General features: G+C 42.0%; 1 protein-coding gene across 3 annotated transcripts in view; it reads right to left on the bottom strand.

Moving 5' to 3' along the window:
* Positions 1-21209, bottom strand: part of CLSTN2 (calsyntenin 2) — a 378177-nt gene that overhangs the window by 25424 nt on the left and 331544 nt on the right. For all 3 annotated transcript variants that reach the window (XM_058421872.1, XM_040073986.2, XM_040073987.2), the window contains exon 9: positions 16548-16710. In XM_058421872.1, coding sequence (XP_058277855.1) covers positions 16548-16710 — 163 coding nt within the window. The remainder of the gene's footprint in view (positions 1-16547; positions 16711-21209) is intronic.

Below are 21209 nucleotides of genomic sequence, written 5' to 3' on the forward strand. Positions count from 1 at the left end.
TACAAGAAGCTTATAAAGATACTGGAGTTTGTTCTGGGTATGTTCGGTTTATGGTTTTTTCGTCCTACCCTGCATCCTAGTTCCAGCAGCATGTTTTGGGGATTTATCAACAATTGCACCCAGTTTGTTAGAGGAGGAGTAGGGGATGAGGCCCTTCAGCCTCTTCTTTCCTTCTTCTCTTTTGAGTCAGTTACATCACTTTTGGAGAATGTTCAGGGTCTCCTGAATGTTAAAGACCCCACCTCCCTGGTATTTCACCTGGTGACTTTCCTCTATATGGTTTATAGCTTTTCTAGAATGAGTCACACACTGCTAAACACTGTAGGGCAGCAGATAGAGGCAAGGGAGCAGGGAGATAAATCAGTCATTCAGGCTGCAGCTAAACCAGACAGTGAGGCTAAGACACCGGCAGTTGCTGCAGTAAAGAAGGGAAAGAAGCACACGGACAAAACCGATCGACCAGTAGATGATGATTCAGGTGAAGGATCCTCAATGCCTCCTGACACCCAGTCAGGAGTCAAACCAACTGACACACAATCAGAAGCTGAAGCAACTGATGATACACAGTCAGAAACCGAACCAACTGATACAAAATCGGAAGCCAAATCAACTGGCACAAGATCAGGAGTCCAACCAACCAGCACATGATCAGAAGCCCAACCAGCTGCTACAAGATCAGGAGCCCAACCAACTGCTGCAAGAGCAGGAGATACTATTGAGTCCTTTTCCCTGAAGGACCTTCGTGGCCTAAGAAAGGATTATACTCGACAACCTGATGAATCTATAATTAGTTGGTTAGTCCGTCTTTGGGATGCTGCAGGCGAGGCTACAATACTGGATGGCACTGAAGCGAGACATCTTGGGTCCCTATCACATGATCCAATTATTGACCAAAAAATGATGAGGGAGGCTAGTCCTTGCAGTCTCTGGGAACGGGTCCTGGGAAGTGTGGCACAAAGATATCTCTGTGCCGACGATCTCTATATGCAGCAAACCCAGTGGAAAACCATTGAACAAGGGATCTAGCGCTTGAGGGAAATGGCAGTGGCGGAGATTGTCTTCTCAGATGACATAAACACTAGGAACCCCGACTTGGTACCATGTACACCTGTGATGTGGCGAAAACTTGTACGACTTGGGCCACAAGAATACTCCTCTGCTTTAGCAATAATGAAGCGGGATGAGACAGAGGAGACCGTGCTTGATATGGCGAAGAAGCTCCGAACATATGCAGATGCCGTGCATGGTCCAACACATGCAAGAATTGCAGCTCTGGAAACACAGGTGTGGGGATTAGCAGACAAGATAGAGGAGAATCACAAAGAACTCAAGGAGGACATTCTCCAGATCTCTGCAGTACAGGTTAGAGGCTCTGGCACCACAAGCAAACATTCCCTAGATAGAGAGGGAAAAGGCATCCCACGGGCTAAGCTGTGGGTCCTCCTGCATGAATGTGGAGAAAACATGAAAAGATGGGATGGAGAATCTACTGATGCTATGACACAACGGCTGCATGAATTGTTGGATGGCATGACTATGAGAGGAAGTTCCAGCAAGAAGGAAGCAGCTCCAGTTACCCAGGGAAACAAGGATAATCAGGCTTAGAGGGGCCCTGCCTCTAGCCAGGTAGAGGCTAGGGAAAACCGTGTATTTTGGAATGTGTGGATTCGTTGGCCTGGCACATCAGAACCACAAAAATATGAGGCCTTAGTTGACACTGGTGCACAGTGCACATTACTCCCATCAAGACATGTGGGGGAAGAATCTGTTTCCATTGCTGGGGTGACAGGGGGTTCACAAGATTTTACTTTGGTGGAGGCTGATGTGAGCCTGACTGGAAATGAGTGGAAGAGACACCCTATTGTGACTGGCCCAGAAGCTCCATGCATTTTGGGCATAGACTTCCTCCGAAATGGGTATTTCAAAGACCCAAAGGGATTTAGGTGGGCATTCGGGATAGCAGCTGTAGAGACAGAGGGTGTTAAGCAGTTGAATACCTTGCCTGGACTATCAGAGAACCCATCTACTGTAGGTCTTCTGAGGGTGGAAGAGCAACAAGTGCCAATTGCCACTTCAATAGTGCATCGCCGACAGTACAGAACAACTTGAGATGCTGTGATCCCCATCCACAAGATGATCCGTGAGCTGGAGAGCCAAAGGGTGGTCAGCAAAACCCACTCACCCTTCAACAGCCCCATCTGACCTGTGCGCAAGTCTGACAGAGAATGGAGATTGACCGTGGACTACCGTGCCTTGAACAAAGTGACTCCACCGTTGAGTGCTGCTGTGCCAGACATGCTGGAACTCCAGTATGAGCTGGAGTCCAAGGCAGCAAAGTGGTACGCCACAATTGACATTGCTAATGCATTTTTCTCCATTCCTCTGGCTGCAGAATGCAGGCCTCAGTTTGCTTTCACCTGGAGGGGCGTGCAGTACACCTGGAACCAACTGCCCCAGGGGTGGAAACACAGCCCCACCATCTGCCATGGACTGATCCAGGCTGCACTGGAAAAGGGTGAGGCTCCAGAACATCTGCAGTACATCGATGACATCATTGTGTGGGGGAACACAGCAATGGAAGTGTTTGAGAAGGGAGAGAAGATCATCCAGATTCTCCTGAAGGCTGGCTTTGCTATCAAGAAGAGCAAAGTTAAGGGACCTACTCGAGAGATCCAGTTTCTGGGAGTAAAGTGGCACGATGGAAGGCATCAGATTCCCACTGAAGTCATCAACAAGATCACAGCAATGTGTCCACCAACTAACAAAAAGGAAACACAAGCTTTCCTAGGCGCCATAGGTTTCTGGAGGATGCACATTCCTGAGTACAGCCAGATTGTGAGCCCTCTCTACCTGGTCACCCACAAGAAGAATGATTTCTGCTGGGGCCCTGAACAGCAACAAGCCTTTGCCCAGATCAAGCAGGAGATCACTCATGCAGTGGCCCTTGGCCCAGTCATGACGGGACCAGATGTGAAGAACGTGCTCTACTCAGCAGCCGGGAACAATGGCCTATCCTGGAGCCTTTGGCAAAAGGGGCCTGGGGAGACTCGGGGCTGACCACTGGGATTCTGGAGTCGAAGCTACCGAGGGTCTGAAACCAACTACACTCCAACAGAGAAGGAAATCTTGGCTGCCTATGAAGGAGTTCAAGCTGCCTCAGAAGTAGTAGGGACGGAAACACAACTCCTGCTGGCACCTCGACTACCAGTGCTGGGATGGATGTTCAAAGCAGAGGTTCCCTCTACCCACCATGCCACCAATGCCAAATGGATTGCCCTCATCACTCAGCGCGCCCACATTGGAAACCCAAATCGCCCCGGGATTTTGGAAATAATTACAAACTCGCCGGAAGGTGAAAACTTTGGTCTCATGGATGAAGAGGAGCAGGAACAAGTGACACGTGCCGAAGAAGGTCCACCATACAACCAACTGCCAGCAGAAGAAACACGCCATGCTCTTTTCACTGACGGTTCCTGCCGCATCATTGGGATGAAACGAAAGTGGAAAGCAGCTGTATGGAGCCCCACAAGACAGGTTGCACAAGCCACTGAAGGAGAAGGTGGGTCAAGCCAACTCGCTGAGCTCAAAGCTGTTCAACTGGCTCTGGACATTGCTGAAAGAGAGAAATGGCCAAAGCTCTACCTCTACACTGATTCGTGGATGGTAGCCAATGCTCTGTGGGGATGGCTGGAGAAGTGGAAAAAGGCCAACTGGCAGCGTAGGGGAAAACCTATCTGGGCTGCAGATGAGTGGAAGGACATTGCCACTCGGGTAGAGAAGCTACCTGTCAAAGTCCGTCATGTAGATGCCCATGTCCCCAAGAGTCGGGCTAATGAGGAGCACCGAAACAACGAGCAGGTAGATCAGGCTGCAAAGATAGAAGTGTCAAAGATAGACTTAGATTGGCAACACAAGGGAGAGTTGTTTCTAGCTCGATGGGCCCATGATGCCTCAGGCCATCAGGGCAGAGATGCCACCTATAAGTGGGCACGAGACCGAGGGGTGGATCTAACCATGGACAGTATTTCTCAAGTTATCCATGACTGTGAGACGTGTGCTGCCATCAAACAGGCCAAGCGGGTGAAGCCGCTATGGTATGGCGGGCGATGGTCCAAGTATAAGTATGGGGAAGCCTGGCAGGTTGACTACATCACCCTTCCCCAAACCCACCAAGGCAAGCGCTATGTGCTCACAATGGTAGAGGCCACCACAGGATGGCTGGAGACCTACCCTGTGCCCCATGCTACTGCCCGGAACACCATCCTGGGCCTTGAAAAATAAGTTCTTTGGAGGCATGGTACCCCTGAGAAGATTGAGTCAGACAATGGAACTCATTTCAAGAACAGCCTCATCAACAACTAGGCTAGGGAACATGGCATTGAGTGGGTGTACCATATCCCCTATCATGCACCAGCTTCAGGGAAAATAGAAAGATACAATGGACTGCTAAAAACCACCCTGAAAGCACTGGGTGGGGGATCATTCAAAAACTGGGAGCAGCATCTAGCAAAGGCCACCTGGTTAGTTAACACCCGAGGTTCCACCAACAGAGCAGGCCCTGCCCAATCTGAGTCCCTACATACAGTAGATGGAGAGAAAGTCCCAGTAGTACATGTAAGAGGTTTGTTAGGGAAGACAGTTTGGATCAATTCTGCTTCAAGTACAGAGGATCCGATCCGTGGGATTGTCTTTGCTCAGGGACCAGGCTGCACATGGTAGGTAATGCAGAAAGATGGAACCACACGATGTGTACCGCAGAGAGATCTGATTGTTGGGCGAGAACCGTGTGTAATTATCCCTGTGTGCTGAATGGTACTGCCACTGTATGTAGCTGTATATTGCATATTGTTTTTTATATAGATGTATGTGTGTGTAGAGCTGGAGTATATATTAGTTTTAGTAAATTGACGATATGGGGATAAGGGGTGGAATGTCCTAGGGTAACTTTATGATTCTTGTATCCCCAATCGTCTGTTCTGTTTGTGCTGTATATTGAGTCCTGTGCCTTTAAGACTGGTTCTAAGAGCAAGAAGAAGCGCGGAGTTTGTTTTGAGAAAACTGCCTGACTCCTCCACATTGTTCTGCGGACAGCGTGTTCGGCAGAGGCTTGGAGAGACTGCAGGACAGAGATTTTTTTTTTTTGCTTTTAGTTAGTTTCAGCTAGCTAGGGCAGAGAAGTTCCCTGGACTGTTTTTTTTTTCCTTTTTCTTGGAACTGTTTAAACCTGCTCTGGACTGAAAACCCAGGGGAGCACTGGGGGCTGCACCTGCGGCCCACCGGGGCCTGGACCTCGGCATTTTCCAGCAGCGCCGGAGGGACTGGGACTGAGGAGAGACACTGAGAGAGAGAGCCGAGCTACACCCATGGCAAGGACTTTCTCAATTTGCCATCTCACTTCAGAAGGAGAGGTTTTATTGTTTCATATTATTCATTCTTTATACTTGTATGCACTTCATTTGTTTAGTAAAATAGTTTTTCCACTTTTCTCCAAAGTTTTTTTTTTTTTACCGGACCGGTTGGAGGGAGGGGCCACTTGGGTTTGCTTCCTTAGAGGGACCCTATACAGGGATTTTCTCCCAAATTTGTCCCAAACCAGGACAGTAGGGTATGCACTGTGCCCAAGCCACACTTTTACAAAATACTGGTGCACAAGGAGGTACTACCATCTTGGAGATGCATAATTCTTGTTCAAACTCATCTGTCCAGCCACCAACATAAAGGCATGGGAGGGAATATTAGTGTTTCCAGGAATGAGCTTTTAAAATACTCTGAAAATATAGACACTACAAAAACATTGAGCATTTAAAGAACAAGGCTTATACACCCTCTTCACAGGAATAAGGATGGTGTTTGTGCAGATGCAGAGATAGACTGGAGTATAAAGGAGGTAATGTAATCTTTGCTTGGGAGAGGCTATGAACAGTTATTTAAATAAAAATCCCCAAGTATTTCAAGAAAAATGTGAGTGAAAAATAGCTGGGAATAGCCAATGTCATACTCTGTGAGTACAGAAAACGAACCATGGCCATGGAAATGACATGGTGATCCAGGCTGGGACAATGCACGTGAACAACTGAGAGCAGAGTCTGCAGGGACATGGAGGGATAAGGCACTCTGTCCCCAGCCCCAAGACAAATACAGCTGTACCTTATCTGTTCTTGAGATTATTGCCTGAGCTTTCTAAACTCTTCTGAAGACAGAGGATCCCCAAGTAATCCCCTCCATCAACCACTGATCCTTGAGGTGGACATTTATTCCCAACAGGAAATGTGTGCTGTCAAAATACAGCTGTATCATTTTCCTTTGCCAGGCTAAACAAGGACTTCCCTTTACATTTTCCACCTAACACTGTAGACTATGAACATCCCTGCTGCTCTTCCTAGAACTTATCTTGCTGAAGTACTAACTCTAATGGCAGCGTACATGTCACTGTATGTGTAAAACAGGATGTGCCTGTTCATCCAGGGCAGTGAGAATACCAGCTTTTCATCACATGAAAAAGCAAGAACATTTAAAGAGAGAATACTATCTTATACCAGGTTGCTAAATAAGCCTTTCATAAGCAACTTTTGCCAGTGTTAAAGACAAAACGATATACCTGCCAATTCTGAACTTGAAGGTGAACAGAAGTCATTATATTTGACTCTTCTTACAGTTGCTTGTAATTCCAGCATGCTGTCATTTTGATGTTCTCCTGTCTCAGCATTTCAGAATCTTCTCAGCTCAGTGGGATATGCTAGCTGCTGGTGTTCCCATTGCCAGTAATTATTAGATTGCAAATGGACAAAATCAAATGCCATAAAACTGGGAAGCAAAACCCAAAACTCTCACTAAAATTAAAGGAATGGCCTAAAGCCAGTTTCCTACAATCCTGCTTTCTAGTTTGATAAAATGTTTTATTCATACTTGGTTCTCCTGCATTAGTGTGTTTGAAAGCTGTGTTTCCTTCTGCTTCTTCAATTTAATATTCCTTGAATATCGGACTTAAGCTTCACAGTGGGTGGAAATTTAGCCCCGGATGGCCAACCTCCAAATCCTAGGCACTCTAAAATTCTGAGCTCCCAAGACTAGATGAGTATAATATATTTAATCCAGAATAAACATGATAATTCCACTGCATGTTTAAGCACAATCTATAACTGTACCTAATGCTGATAGTAACATTTTACAGAATATTATCCAAATTCTTCTAAATACTGATCTTTCAAATAGAGATCCTTTAACCCTGAGCATGATTCATTTCATGCTCCCCATGCAGGTGACACCAGCTCAAAATGAGTGGCTTCACCGGGCAGGATGATGCTCAGTTCCACTGCCTGTATTTGACTTAGCACTGATGTTACCACCTGCTAAGAAAAAACTGAGAAAAGACATGAGCTGCTCCCTTACTGCTTTAAGGCTCTTGGTTCTGACACCGAACTGAGCCTAAGCAACAACATTTTTGGGTTAAGGAAGAACTAAATAGATTACACAGAGAACAAAGTGGAGCTCCAGTGACAATGGTCTTGAGGTAATCCAAGTATACGAAATTTGTAATAGTTCTGTAACACAGCATCTCCAGTTTCTCTCCAGAGTTCAGCATATCCAGTTAACTTGGATTGCCTCAGCAAAGTTCACGGGATTTCTTTGCTGTCAGGGTCTTTTTGACCTTTCCTACGAGTGAAATACTGCTCAGATACAGCTTGTCTCAATGAACCTTTTGGTAAGTTCTGAGAGAATCAGAAAATCAAGTCCTCCACTATGTTGTATCTTGTGTTTCACTCAGCACTATGTTTATTGATCGCTATGGATTAATATGCTGTGAGTGCTAATTCTTGGGGAACAGTTAAGTAGTTAAGCCTGATGAATTGAGGGAATTAAGTTAATGCCTGTAAGACAAAAAAGACTGAAACTACGCTATGGTTTAGTCACCAACTATTCTTACTGCAACTCCTTCCATGAAAAAATTTTGAAGCTACTGATTTTTTTCTCTTCCTTAAATGTAAATGTTGTGGTTGTGTCCTAGGGTAACTTTATGATGCTTGTATCCCCAATCGTCTGTTCTGTTTGTGCTGTATATTGAGTTCTGTGCCTTTAAGAGTGGTTCTAAGAGCAAGGAGAAGCGCGGAGTTTGTTTTGAGAAAACTGCCTGACTCCTCCACATTCTTCTGCGGACAGCGTGTTCGGCGGAGGCTTGGAGAGACTGCAGGACAGAGATCTTTTTTTTCTTTTTTTTTTGCTTTTAGTTAGTTTCAGCTAGCTAGGGCAGAGAAGTTCCCTGGACTGTTTTTTTTCCTTTTTCTTGGAACTGTTTAAACCTGCTCTGGACTGAAAACCCAGGAGAGCACTGGGGGCTGCACCTGCGGCCCACCGGGGCCTGGACCTCGGCATTTTCCAGCAGCGCCGGAGGGACTGGGACTGAGGAGAGTCCGAGAGAAAGCCGAGCTACACCCACGGCAAGGACTTTCTCAATTTGCCATCTCACTTCAGAAGGAGAGGTTTTACTGTTTTCATATTATTCATTCTTTATACTTGTATGCACTTCATTTGTTTAGTAAAATAGTTTTTTCCACTTTTCTCCAAAGAGGTTTTTTTTTTCCGGACCGGTTGGAGGGAGGGGCCACTTGTGTTTGCTTCCTTAGAGGGATACTCTACAGGGGTTTTCTCCCAAATTTGTCCCAAACCAGGACAGGTTGCCATCACAGTTGTGAGGGAACACAGCCCACAGGGTTGTTCAGATCTTGCTGATAAAATTATGCATTTCTTTTCACACCTGACCATTCACAGGTGGGACTGAGCCCACAGCAAGCCCAGCAGGGAGCACAGCCAGGGATGGACTCATCCAGCAGGACGCAGAGGAGACCCCACAGACCCCTCAGTGGGGAGCAATCAGGCTGCCAAGACTTGACAGTATCAGTGCTTGGCACAGACCTAAATAGGCACAGGCACAGTTACAGCTGCTGCCTGAAATTTCAAACACACCAGATCAAATGGAGAACAGCAACCTACTAGCTGAGTATCTTGTAGATGTCTGTCTGTTTTGGGGACAGCTCAGTGGGGGTGACACCTTGCATATATGGAGGGAAAAAAATGTTTTTTTATAAACAGTCAAAGACTGCCAGATGAACATCAGTTTAGGGGGGGTTAAGAACTGTTACCTAGCTATCACCTCTGGTTGCAGCCACAGAGAGGTTCTGCTAGATATATCTGTTAGATATAGCATTGGAGAATCCAGGGGAAACTGAAGAGTCCCAGGGTTTGGGACTTCATGGGGTTAAAATGCATTCATTAAAGAAGCAAAGCCTGGTTTTGTGACACTTTTGTTTTTCATTTGTCATTGAGTTGATATAAAGTATGACAGAATTTGATTAGCATTGAGTTTTACAGCTGTTGGTTTGACTACACAGATGTAAAGTGCTCTTTGCATTCCTTACTGATCTCCAAAGAACAATCAGGCACGTCAAAACAAGTGATTTTATTGAGCTCACAGATTTTGCAGTCTTTTTGCCCTATCCTAATAATGAGAAAGTAATTATAAGGCAGTAAAAGCACAATGAGGTTTTCATGGGTAATGGTGAAATCAAGAGACTTTCCAACTGAGATACAATTCTTTTAAGATATTTTAGGCTCTGGTTATACTGAACCAGATAATTAAAGAGCAATTGATTATTCAGGGTTCCAATATACAGATTGAATAAATCTGGGAGCAGGCACAAGACATGCTGGCTCTGAAGTTCTCAAGTCCAAGCCTCCAAATTTATACCATCTTTTTATTATGGCAGTTTAGGGAGATGGGTTTAATTACCTGACAAGTAGATTGGCTGTTAAACAGGATGAAACGTAACACAGATTTCAGGAGTAGCCCCAATTAGTGACATAACATTTTATACTCCCAGGCCTTCTCAGCACAGAAAAGTTTTAGTGTTTTTTTTTTTTTTGTATCACTCAGATAAAAATTAATCAGAAATTTGTCATCAAACATGGCTCATGTTATGTCTGCCCCTGCTCTGGGTAGTTATCATAACCCAACAACCTCACTCAAACAGCTTTAGGCTTTAAAGCTTTATCTGAAGTACGACATGTTCAGAGAACACTAAGGTCTCCCTGCTCTTAAGTGTCCAAATGTCAAACAATCTCTCTGCACTACATCCTGAAACCCAAAGTGGGTATAACTTGTACTATTGAAGATGATTTTTCTTGGGATAATTAAAACAGACTAATTTTTCCACAATTCAGCCAATAGATAAATGTTTCTCAAAAACCCTATATCCCTATTCTCCAAAAATATTTTTGTGCTGGTAAGTAGTGCTCCCTGTAGAAAATCAGTTAAAAATGGGACATATATCTAGGGTGACAGATTTGAATGTAAAATTCACCTCTCCAAGAAAGTACCCTCCTAAACTTCCTTATGCGTTTGTATTTCTATTACAGCTGAAATTCAGTAAAGGTCTATGAAGTGGTCTGAAATCTGCCCCATCATTCTCTTGATGAGAAGGACAATGCAGCAACACCACTGGAGGCATGGGGACACAGATACTTGGCATCACACTGTGCTGAGATCTGCCCTAGTGCTCTTGCCTTAAGGTGCGTTTGCACCACTCCTCTGAGGTGTCAGGTTTGTGCAGGCTATGTCAGCCCCCTTGGCACAATCCAGTGCTGTTGGATGCACAATAGATCTGTTGAACACCTTTATTTCTGGAGGAAGCCTAAGGCTGAGTGATACAGGCTGCTGCTATACTGCCCACACTGGCTCTCCTTTTTCTGACCCCTCTCCAACTTTTAACTCTTACGGTGCTTCTTGCCTTGAATCATCAGTCAGTTCTCTGACTGCACTGGGTGATTTCTGTGTCAGCAGAGGGCTGGCATGTGAGGATAATAAGGTTATTCCACAGAAGGGCTTTATAGAAAACACAGATCTCTCCAGCATAGGTTACGGAAAGAGAAAAATGACAGGAGAATGCAAAAGATAAATAAAATAGAAAACAGCAACTCCTTAGAAAACAGGAACTACAATAGACTTCTGCTGTATCCATGATAATAAAGTAGCTGTTGACAAGCTTCTCCTAATGATCCTCTCTATGCAGTGTCCAGCAGAATTGTACTGTGAGGCTCCAGCGCTGCTGCAGGGGTGGCACTGTTAGTGCCAGCCATGGTAAGCTACAGCATAATCTTGTGACAAGTTGTTCACATGTGTCTCTACTTTCCTGACAGAGTTTTAGGAGCCATACACAACTCTTTCCCTCCAGAATACCTTGTTATGAACTCAAGATCTTCTCTTTTCAGAGAAACCATGAGAAAGTCTGTTTTCTGCCTCTGGGACAAAAAAAAATATGACTACCAAATCATGTAACTTGTTCCCTTCGTCTGTCTGCTTTTGCCCCTAAATGTATAGCAATAAAGGGATCAGATTGGGAACCTATAAAACTTGATTTAATGGAAGAAGTTTCTCACTCTGTAAAAGGGTCCATTTACAATGTCCTCGGATAAACTGAATCAGAAATAATGAACTCAGAGGAGAACTTCCTGGGGTAAACTCTTGTAAAGTGCACTCCAGGACAAGCTAATGATTTGTTTGCATTGCTCAGGCGAATGAAACAGGATGTTAAAACCTAAAAGGCAAAATAAGAAAAGAAGATCATGAATTCTGATTCTATTCTTGCTGTGATGCAGATTTCTTTAAGTGACCCAAGGAAAAATCTACTGCACTTTATTGCCACAGATTTACGAGTGACTCTCCCACCTTGCTGCATCTCTATTATTTACAAAGATCTTGAGACTCTTAAGGCAAAAGGGCAAATCTAAAAGCATTTTATGCTAAAGGAGAAAAGGAGTAGTAATGAAAACCAAAGCTGAGGTTTTGAGAATTTTCTCCTATCCTAATGGATCATGTCTGCTTTAATACCCGTTCAGGGAAGAAGCAGTTCAGACACAGGGCCACTTCCCTCCTGTTCTCTTTGGTGTCTCTTTTGTTCTCGGAGGCAGACATGCAAGCAAGTCAATTTTGTTCTTTAGATACCCTGAGAGAGTAACTCTGCCTGAAAATTTCTTTCACCATTAGAGACAGAACAGCACTTTGGCCTTAAATAACCTGACCTACATCAAAATCACACTCTTCACAATCATCACTGAGACCAGTGATATGAACAAAATTTTAAAGATGCTAAGATTAAGTTATATAATTAACCCTATGTACCTGTAGAGAAAGTCACCAAACTTCACCATGGTACAGAAAGGGCTAATTCCAGGAACAGCTGTACCAGGTGTTTGCTTCTGCCCGCACTAAGAGCCCAGTTTGCTTAGCTCTATGGTCAGCATTACCTTTTCCCAGGCTTCACACCACTGAAATCTCAGCTAAGGAATAAGGTGGGATTTGCCATGCATGAAGGCTGGCACTTTGCTGCGGTTAGATGCTACCTGTCACTGCTCCTGGGTCACATATAACCAACATCAACACTAGCCTAAAGATAATGCTTAAACTTCTCCCCTCAAATAAACTACTCCCACTCAAGTATTGCAGTACGGAACATCAACTGCACAAAAAATAATTCAGTCTAGACTAACCATTGTGAAGGTCCCTAAATAAATGAGGTAGCTGTGGTTAGATCTTCCTTTTAGTATGATCCCTGAAGAAAGAATCAAGGTTTTTAGATTTAAAAGGGAAAATTATGCCACAGTAGCATACAGTATACCTAATTTTTAGTAGATAAAGTTCATATTGATTATGCAAGAAGAAATCATGCAACTTTCCTCATGCACAGTGTTATTAGAGCTGGGAACCATTCCTCTGGCTTGGTTTTAAGTAACTGGGCCATTTCCTGGGCTGCAGTAAACTTGACCCAGTGCCTGGCAGACCCTGGGAAGGGTCTCTTCTATCACTTTTTAAAGTCTAGCTTTTTACTCTTTCAATCATCTTCACTCCCTGCTTGTCTCCAAGAATCTGCCCTTCAGGAAAAGGTTGTTTCCCTCCTTTTTGGAGAGTCCTACGACTCAAGTCACATTATTTAAAGAAATTTTGCACAAAATCAGGAACAAATCAGGCAAGACTTTTACACTGCTAGGGAAAGAGAGATTTGCTTATGCCACAGACAAACCAAGACATGATGACCACATCATAGGCTAAAGTTTGAATTTGTCACATAAGCCTGAGGAATTGCACATTTGGTTTGTTTTCATGTTATTGTCAGGAGAACAGCACTGATCTTAAACTGCTCCTATATTTCACTTGAGCAGCTGGAGGTAGAAATAAAAACAACCTAACTTTTCATAATGGATGCTATAAACAAGGCTAAAAAAGTCAGAAAACAGTTATTCAGGCATTGAAATATTAATAATAGGCAATAATAATCTTAAATAAAAGAATTATCCATGTCCAGGATTTCTGCAGGATATCACTCTGAGAAAGACAAGGAGGACGTGTAGGCATGGTGCTTGCTACAGAACCACAGGATGAGGAGCAGTGGGAGTGATGCAAAGATCTGGGCTCAAAGAGTCACTTGTATCAGAGAGTACACTCAGGCTCCTAAAGAAACAGCAGAAAAATTCCCAGTTTCCAGACCAGAACTGAAAGTTTTCATCTACAGGGGGGTAAATCCCTCATAGCAGTACCATATATTAGTGCTAACAGAGCAAATTGCAATTCTTGTTCTTGATTTTTCACTGTTCTCTAAATATACTCTTCCTGCTCCCTGCCAGTCCTTCAGCTGCCCCACAGCCACAATGGCTTTTGGCTGTCAGCAAATCAGTCAGTGTGGGAAGAAAAAAAGAATGTTATTTCTTCTGATCCATTTCCTTGTTTGAGTTGAGACTTTTTCAAATAATTTGACTTTGACAAAAGGATGCTGCATACTCAGAACTGTAAAGTGGTTTAGTAAAGACAAAAAAGAAGGTCTTGCCCTTTCTGAAGGAAGAGGTTCGAGCAGTGTTCCCTTCCGCTTGCGCTTTGATGAAAAGAAAGGAAGTAGTCTTAGCAAACCAGAGCAGGAAACTCTTCATATCCTCTTAACAAGGACACCCCTGAATGGCTTATGACACCAAAATCACTGTATATTTTACTGAAATAAATCACATAATATTGTAAAACAGCTTTATAATGCTTTGCAAATGTAGAGGTTCAGACTATTGTTACTGGCTAAAATGTATTAGCCTAAGCAGACTTCTTAACAGTTTCAGAGAAAGTATATAGAATTAAATATTTACTTTATAGAGCCCCTTTTCCTTGAAATATAGAAACTTTGAAAATTAATGTTTTGACTAGAATAGTTTGGTTTTCTATATTGATTAATTACTATTTCACAGATTGAAATAGAGCGCTGAATCTTATTAACAAAGTGACTTTCCACACCATTCATTTAAAATTGTTTCAGGTGATCAAAACAAATGTAATAGATTATAAGCTTTGTCAAAAGCGGTATCTTGAAATTTTGTTTCATATAACCACTAGAAGTTTCTCTTTTTGTCTGACACATGATAGTTTATCAGAATCTTTAGCACACTAATCTTTAGCACACTATTACTAAATCTTAGCATTTTCATGAGGTGGAAAATTTGTTGCTGCTTTTGAGGAGCTCCAATTCTCTTCCTATTAAAACACTAACATTGCAGTAAGTGTTAACGGCAGCTAAGGTATGATTTCAGTAGTTTAAATCAGGTGTTCCACCAAAAAGGAAGAAGAATCTTATCCTAAGTTATTAATGGTTATTGATTAAGCCATCAAATTATCCCAGGCAAAAATAAAAAGTGTTTGAAAACAATTGCCATTTTTTACTATTTTAACAGCTTAAATATGAAATACAGTTCGTGGTCTGAATGTATTGTGAGCCTATGTGAGCAGTTTTGCCTCAATTCCTTCTCTTCCCTGTTTGAGACGGGGAGACAGAGGTGCAAAGGCAACAAGACTATCATTGGTCTCAGCTGCCTTGGGGGCAGATGAACCCCACAGTCGCAGGGCTGTGGCAAAGCTTAGGCAGGGCTTGTTCCAGATACCTGAACTGCTTTGCAGGCCCTCAGATGTGGCAGCTGCAGCATGATTAACATGAGATTCAGGTGAGGACTGAGGGGAGTGGATTCACAGCAATACCAAGACTTTTAGGAAAAACCCCTCAAAACTGCTTTTAGACTATTTTTAGAGAGTATCAAAAACACTGAGTGTGAATGAATGAAGATAAGGGGCAGAAGTAATACAAATAATGCACCAAAACATTTATGTTGACCTCTAAAAAAGAACCTCGTATAAATATGAAGTAAGGGATTTAATTTTTTTTTTTTAGCACAGCTACAGAGAAATGGTGATTTTTAAGAAAGCAGTACTCCATGATTATTTACAGACTCTATGGCATTTGCTCATGTCTGGAAAGAACTAAATTTACAAATGACATTTGCATTTGCTTACTCTGAAACTTTAATCTAAAAGTGCTGCACAAATACTGCATAACAAAAAATCAACCCATGCAAACACCAGCTAGACAAGAAACAACCTATACTTTCCCAAGTATATGGGATTAGTGCAATGCCAACCAGCTTATCACACCTCCAATAATTATCAATATTGTAAACTTACCAAATTTTGTTTTTAGGGTTAGTGTGGCTTCATTCTGCATGTTGTCATCAAAGTAAAGATTGTATCTTTACCCCACTCATAATCTAACAGCTGGATTTGCTTCGAGTACTGTTTACACTGAACAGCCATACCATGCATAAGGTGTCCAAATTTTGCAAATAAGCAGAGATCATATTGGAAAACACGGTAATAATGGAGAAAGTGAGACCACATGAAAGAGTGGGGAAGAAACACAATCTATGTTAAAGCATTTTTTCCTAATTATAGTTTCCTTCACTTCATACTTTAAGTGGAAAAAAGAACAGTGTAAATAGAAAATCAACATGGAAGGGTAATGGAACAACTTTACAAAAACAGACAAACAGAGAAAAAGGAGCACTTCATGTGTAAAGCAGAGAACAGAGAACAAAAGTGGTGTAAGAAGCAGGTAAAAAGAATGAGAAGTATGAGATTATGAAGGACAGAAAACAGAGAAAGGTAATATTTAAGCAAACACCCACAGAGGTATGGCTCAGAGGTCTGGACTTTTGGATTTATTTTCCTCCCACTTTTACCTCTGGTATATAACAGGATGAATCAAGTAAATTACTGAAATTGCTGGCAAGATACATCCAATGTGAAGAGCACAGGACTGGGCCATGAGTTGTAAAAGAAATCTGAGGCAGGGACTAAAAAGAGATAGCTGGAGTTGTTTAATATCTAGATAGTTTGCTTAAGGCTGGAGAACAAGGGAAACAATTAAAATAAGTGAAGACAAAAGATAAAGAAGACAATCTTTCACACTGAATAGACAAACTGTATCCAATACTTCTTCAGGTGATGAAAATGCAAAGCCTGTTAAGTCTTGTCCATTTTATCCTTGGACTTGATTCATTAACAACTCTGGATTTACACCTCATTTTATACCATCAATCTTTTAGCAGTTTATTTCCTATGCAATCAGCGAGACAAGTAAGATTCTTTCTTGAGCTGAACTTCTGATTGTGTTGTCTGTCAGCTGGTGTGATTTTACCTTGCCAGCAAGCCCCCACTGTGAGCTGCATAGCGATATGAGAGGGGTGGATGGGCCAGTCGTTGGTCACCAGGTACGGCTCGTAGGTTGTTCCGTCCATGTACAGCGTCACCACAGGGAACTCCACATTGACCACATAGTAGTGCCACTCCTTGTCACAGATCTGGGAGACACAACAAAGTATTAGTTAGCTTTTATAGTGACTGATTTTTAGATCCCACATGGTTTTTAAATTGTGTTGCTTCCAAATTTCACTTACAGGAAATAATGTTATTGCAATTTCTACATCTCTAACATTAATGAAAGCCAAAACAGTGTTGATAAAATACTCTTGGCATATTTGCAAAATATATGTGATAAACAGAGGCTTCTTAAAACACACTCTGAAAACAAGACATGGATAGAAAATAGAAAAATCAAACAATTTGGTATTTGATCTGTGTTTTTATATTTGCTAATACGTAATATTAGTTTCTTATTGTTATCTACTTATTTCTTATCTACTGTAATTCTTATCTACTGTTGAAAACATAACATTTTATGTAAGATACACATAGGATGTATTGGCATAGTTACTGGGGATCCCTATTCGGCTCAGATTAAGAAAATATACAGCCCTTTAGTCACTGGATTGATGAGGTATTATCAATGATTGCCATTATTAAATTATCCCATCAGTACTTAGAAGGTCCTGTGCAACCTGCCAGGACCTCAACAGTTCTAAAAGGACCTGGGCTGTGCTCTGTGTAACATAGAGGGACCAGCAGTCTACAGGTTTGGGCAGTGAACTCACCTCTTCTCCACCCTTCATCTTATGATCTTGAGCTTTTTGCTGGATGGTAGGAAAATGAGAACCTTTAGGATTTCCCTGATACTGACCAGCTTTGAAAAGCAAGGGCCACAGTTACAACATACTTTCAGGATGAAAACATTAGTGTCAAATCGCACGTGAACTTCTGAGCTGGACAACCAGGGATTACTGCAGGATGGCCAAATTCAGCTTTCATTCACAAATGTACAGCTGGATGAACCCATTACTCTAGAGACAGTAGTCTGGTGTGCAAATATCAATGTCTGCCCAATTATTTTTTCCTGTTGTTTTATTTTTCAGATTTAAAGGAATAAATCACAGCAAACTGGTAGGATGAGTGGGCTGTTTGAAAAACAAAACAATAGTTACAACAATGGTACTTGCAGTTCTGGAGAGATCCTTGTTTTGATGTATTAAGAAATCGAAGTGCTTGAATGCAGATATCCTTGCTTTTTCACAGAAGCAAGCAGAAAGTGATATTTAAACATAACACTTTGTCCTTGGCCAGGTTAAGTGTTATCTAGTGCAATATCTGCCCTTTGAAAGCAAAAGCTAATGTTTTGTTCCAGAAGATATTTCAACAAGTACTTAATCACTTCTATTTCATTACTGCAGACATCGTAGCTCCACAGCAAGAGATAAATGCAGCAAGGGGCTGCTGGAAGGAGCTTTCCTTTTGTAAGCAGCAGACAGCACAAATGTTTTCTGAAGGTTAAATGAACGGAAACCAAAATTGGAAGTAAATAAATTGGAAGACTGAAAATTTTACTGAAACAACAGCCAGCAAGAGTATTACGCAACCCTGCTTTCCAAGGAAAAGCACTTGCTAAGCCCCTGACCTGCTCATTAGCATGTGGTAACTACATGCAGCTGACATTTCATAAAAGACAAAACCTGGTTTTGAGAGACCTTGCATGGCCAAACCTACAAGATGAATACCTAGCACTTTGTGGAGAACTGTTCCACACTATTTCTGTTTTGCAACCCTGAACTACATCACACAGGATGCCCCAGGTGCACCCCAATGAGTGAGTAATCCTCATGTTTAACTAAAGCAAGGGTACTTTGACAGAGCAAACCCAAACATTTGGGGCATTACACACACAAAGAACATGATAATGTGTAGCCAGTGTAATTACTCCATTAGGCAGCTATATTTTTCAAAGAAAATGCTTCCTGGAAACCCAATATTTCATAAATTCCACAATTCGAAGCTCCTGCAACTGGGCTAAAGTGCTTTCAAGAAAAATGCAGATGTCCAGCTGTGGATGGATGTTCACACAAACTACTCAGTAACTTTTATTTTTTCTTATACATTCTGAAACATAAGATAATGCAAGTTCAGACAGCTTGGTGATGTCCTTGAACCCTAACTTACTTGCATTTCCTTAAATTTCAACACATAAACACATCAAGTATTGCTATGAAGGGAATTTACACACTTAAAGTCTCAGCCGGTTGTTCCTGAGATTTCAACAACACTTGGTCATCTTAATTGTCACTCGATTTCAATTCAGCTTAGGGACACAAATACATGTCTATTCCTCCAAATCATCTTTCAGTATCTATACTGGGCCTCAGTATAAAAACGAATGTTCTACAAGGAAGCAAAAAAATTACTTCCAAACTCCGAAATACATCCCAGTCATTCAGCAGCAGGTAGTACTTCATGGCTGGCCATTTCTCAAGCAGCAAAATAATGAAATAAATAAATGTGGTGTGTAATTTGTTATGCTGTTGTTTCAGACACCGTCTTAACACAGGAAGCCAATTTTTTCCCTGCATATATTACACTGTAGCAATGGAATGCAATATGAAGCAGTGAAACCAGGAAAAGAAAATTATAAAATGTACCACACTGGCAAATAAATTTTAATACTGTTAAGTTGGAAATTGTGAAAAGTGCATATTATATGGCTCTACGCAAGATATTTACTATATGTGTTATGTTGTGCTAATTGTTAATGTGGTATTAATATTTTGATAGTATGGTAAATGTAGTTTTGTAGTTAAAATGTAGTTTTTATGTACCAACCACAGGAAAATGTAAATCTTTCAAAGAAGAAAGAATTTACTACTTTCTTATCAGAAGAGACCAGCTCCTCATGCTTCTCTCAGCCTGGTGGACGCCATAGAGATTAAAGGAAAAAAGTGATACTAACCAGAGACAATTCTTAGTTAGAATGGAATTTATGCATTAGGTATGAAATGTATGAATATTCAACAGGCTATTGCTTTTAAGAGATAATTCTTTGTTAACAGGGGTCCTTCTTCAGAGCTTGTGGCTCAGGAGAGGCACCCAGACGTCTGTAACTTTGTTTTTATTGTCTTGTATTGTCCTAACTCTAAAACTGTTCAATTTTTTTACTCTAATTCTATTTTTATAACCATCTTATTTACTATTAAACTTTTAAAATTTTAAAACAAGTGATTGGCATTTATCACAGAAATTTATTTTAAAAACCTAGTTTATAAAGCTATTGTAATGAGATAAAATTCCAGATGAGTAAGCTGGGCTTTCCAAAACTGCTGGATGGCTTGGTCTAATCACTCTATCACGCCAGTCTGCCTCTAAAAAGCATAAATCAAATAACAGTGAATTAAACAGCCTGAAGTCCTAGTGCTGATTATAAGCCATTGCATTGGAATATGTTTTTATGAAACAGCCGAAAACAGCCTCCATGTAAATCTTATGGAACATAAGTCTTAGGCCCGTGGCATCTTCTAATGAAAAACGTCAGATTTTTGTGCTTTTTATTGGAATGCTCAGGAAAAGACTAAAACCAGAGTTCTTGGTCTGAGAAGCATGTGGTGCTTAGAAACCAGACTTTGGTGGTCTGCGAAATGCCCATTTTTCAGCTTTGTCTATACAGGCCTAGCATACACCTGGAAGAATCTGCAATTTCAAACTCTTGGAACCTCCCTTGGGTGAGCTGGGTGATTAGGATCAACCACCTGCTTGGCTAAACACACCAAGGCAGCCTGTGCTCCCCATGTGCCCAGTGAAGAACAGTCCATGCTCACCATGAGCCTCTGCTGAGCTCCCTGCATGTCCCTCTGGTGCCCTTCAGCAGCCTGAGGAACTACAGCAGGAAAAGAGCTCTGCACATCCCCTCGGTTCTGCTCAGAGCACACCTGAGAGTGTTCCCTTCAGAGTTCAGAAAGGCCTGTGTGGCTTCTGTCTTCTGCTTCCTGGGACTTCGCTGAGGAAGTGCTCTCAGAACACATTCAAACATCCTCAACAAAAGCAGGAAGAAGGAAAGGAAAGCAAAGAAAGCACTCTGCTCACTGCAAATAGCATCACTTACTGCAGCCCTGAGACAAAGATCCTTCTGCCTGAGTGGTCTGAACTGCTCATTTAGTTGACAAAAGTAGTCTGACTGAACCACTTGTTTGAAGAAAGCATCTTAATCCAAATTTAAAACACAGAGCATGTCACTGTAGTCACTTCTTGATGCCTTTTGTAGCATCTTAACATGCTCTGAATCCATCACCCCCATCCTTAGCCATCATTTATTAGAGCACATCTAAAACTGGGCCTGCTTTGTGCCTCTAAATTCGAGTACTTTGATAAACTGTAGTGAATTCAATGGAGAACCAGTAGAAGGGCCAGCTCTGGCCACCTGGGGAGAAGCTGAGGGAACTGGGTTTGTTGGGTCTTAGGGAAAAACACCAGCCTTACAGTACCAAGGGAAAAGTGACCACAGATAGGCTTTTCAAAGTGGACAACTCTGCATTTTTATATCCCCTCACTAAAGGTGGCAAAAGATGCAGGGAATCTTAATGGCATTAGCATCATTCACTCAGTCACAGTCTCCTGGTCAACCCTCCTGCCTTGTTCTGAAAGCAGC

Source organism: Hirundo rustica, chromosome 10 (genome assembly GCF_015227805.2).
Source record: "Hirundo rustica isolate bHirRus1 chromosome 10, bHirRus1.pri.v3, whole genome shotgun sequence".
In the NCBI taxonomy this organism is placed as follows: Eukaryota; Metazoa; Chordata; class Aves; order Passeriformes; family Hirundinidae; genus Hirundo; species Hirundo rustica.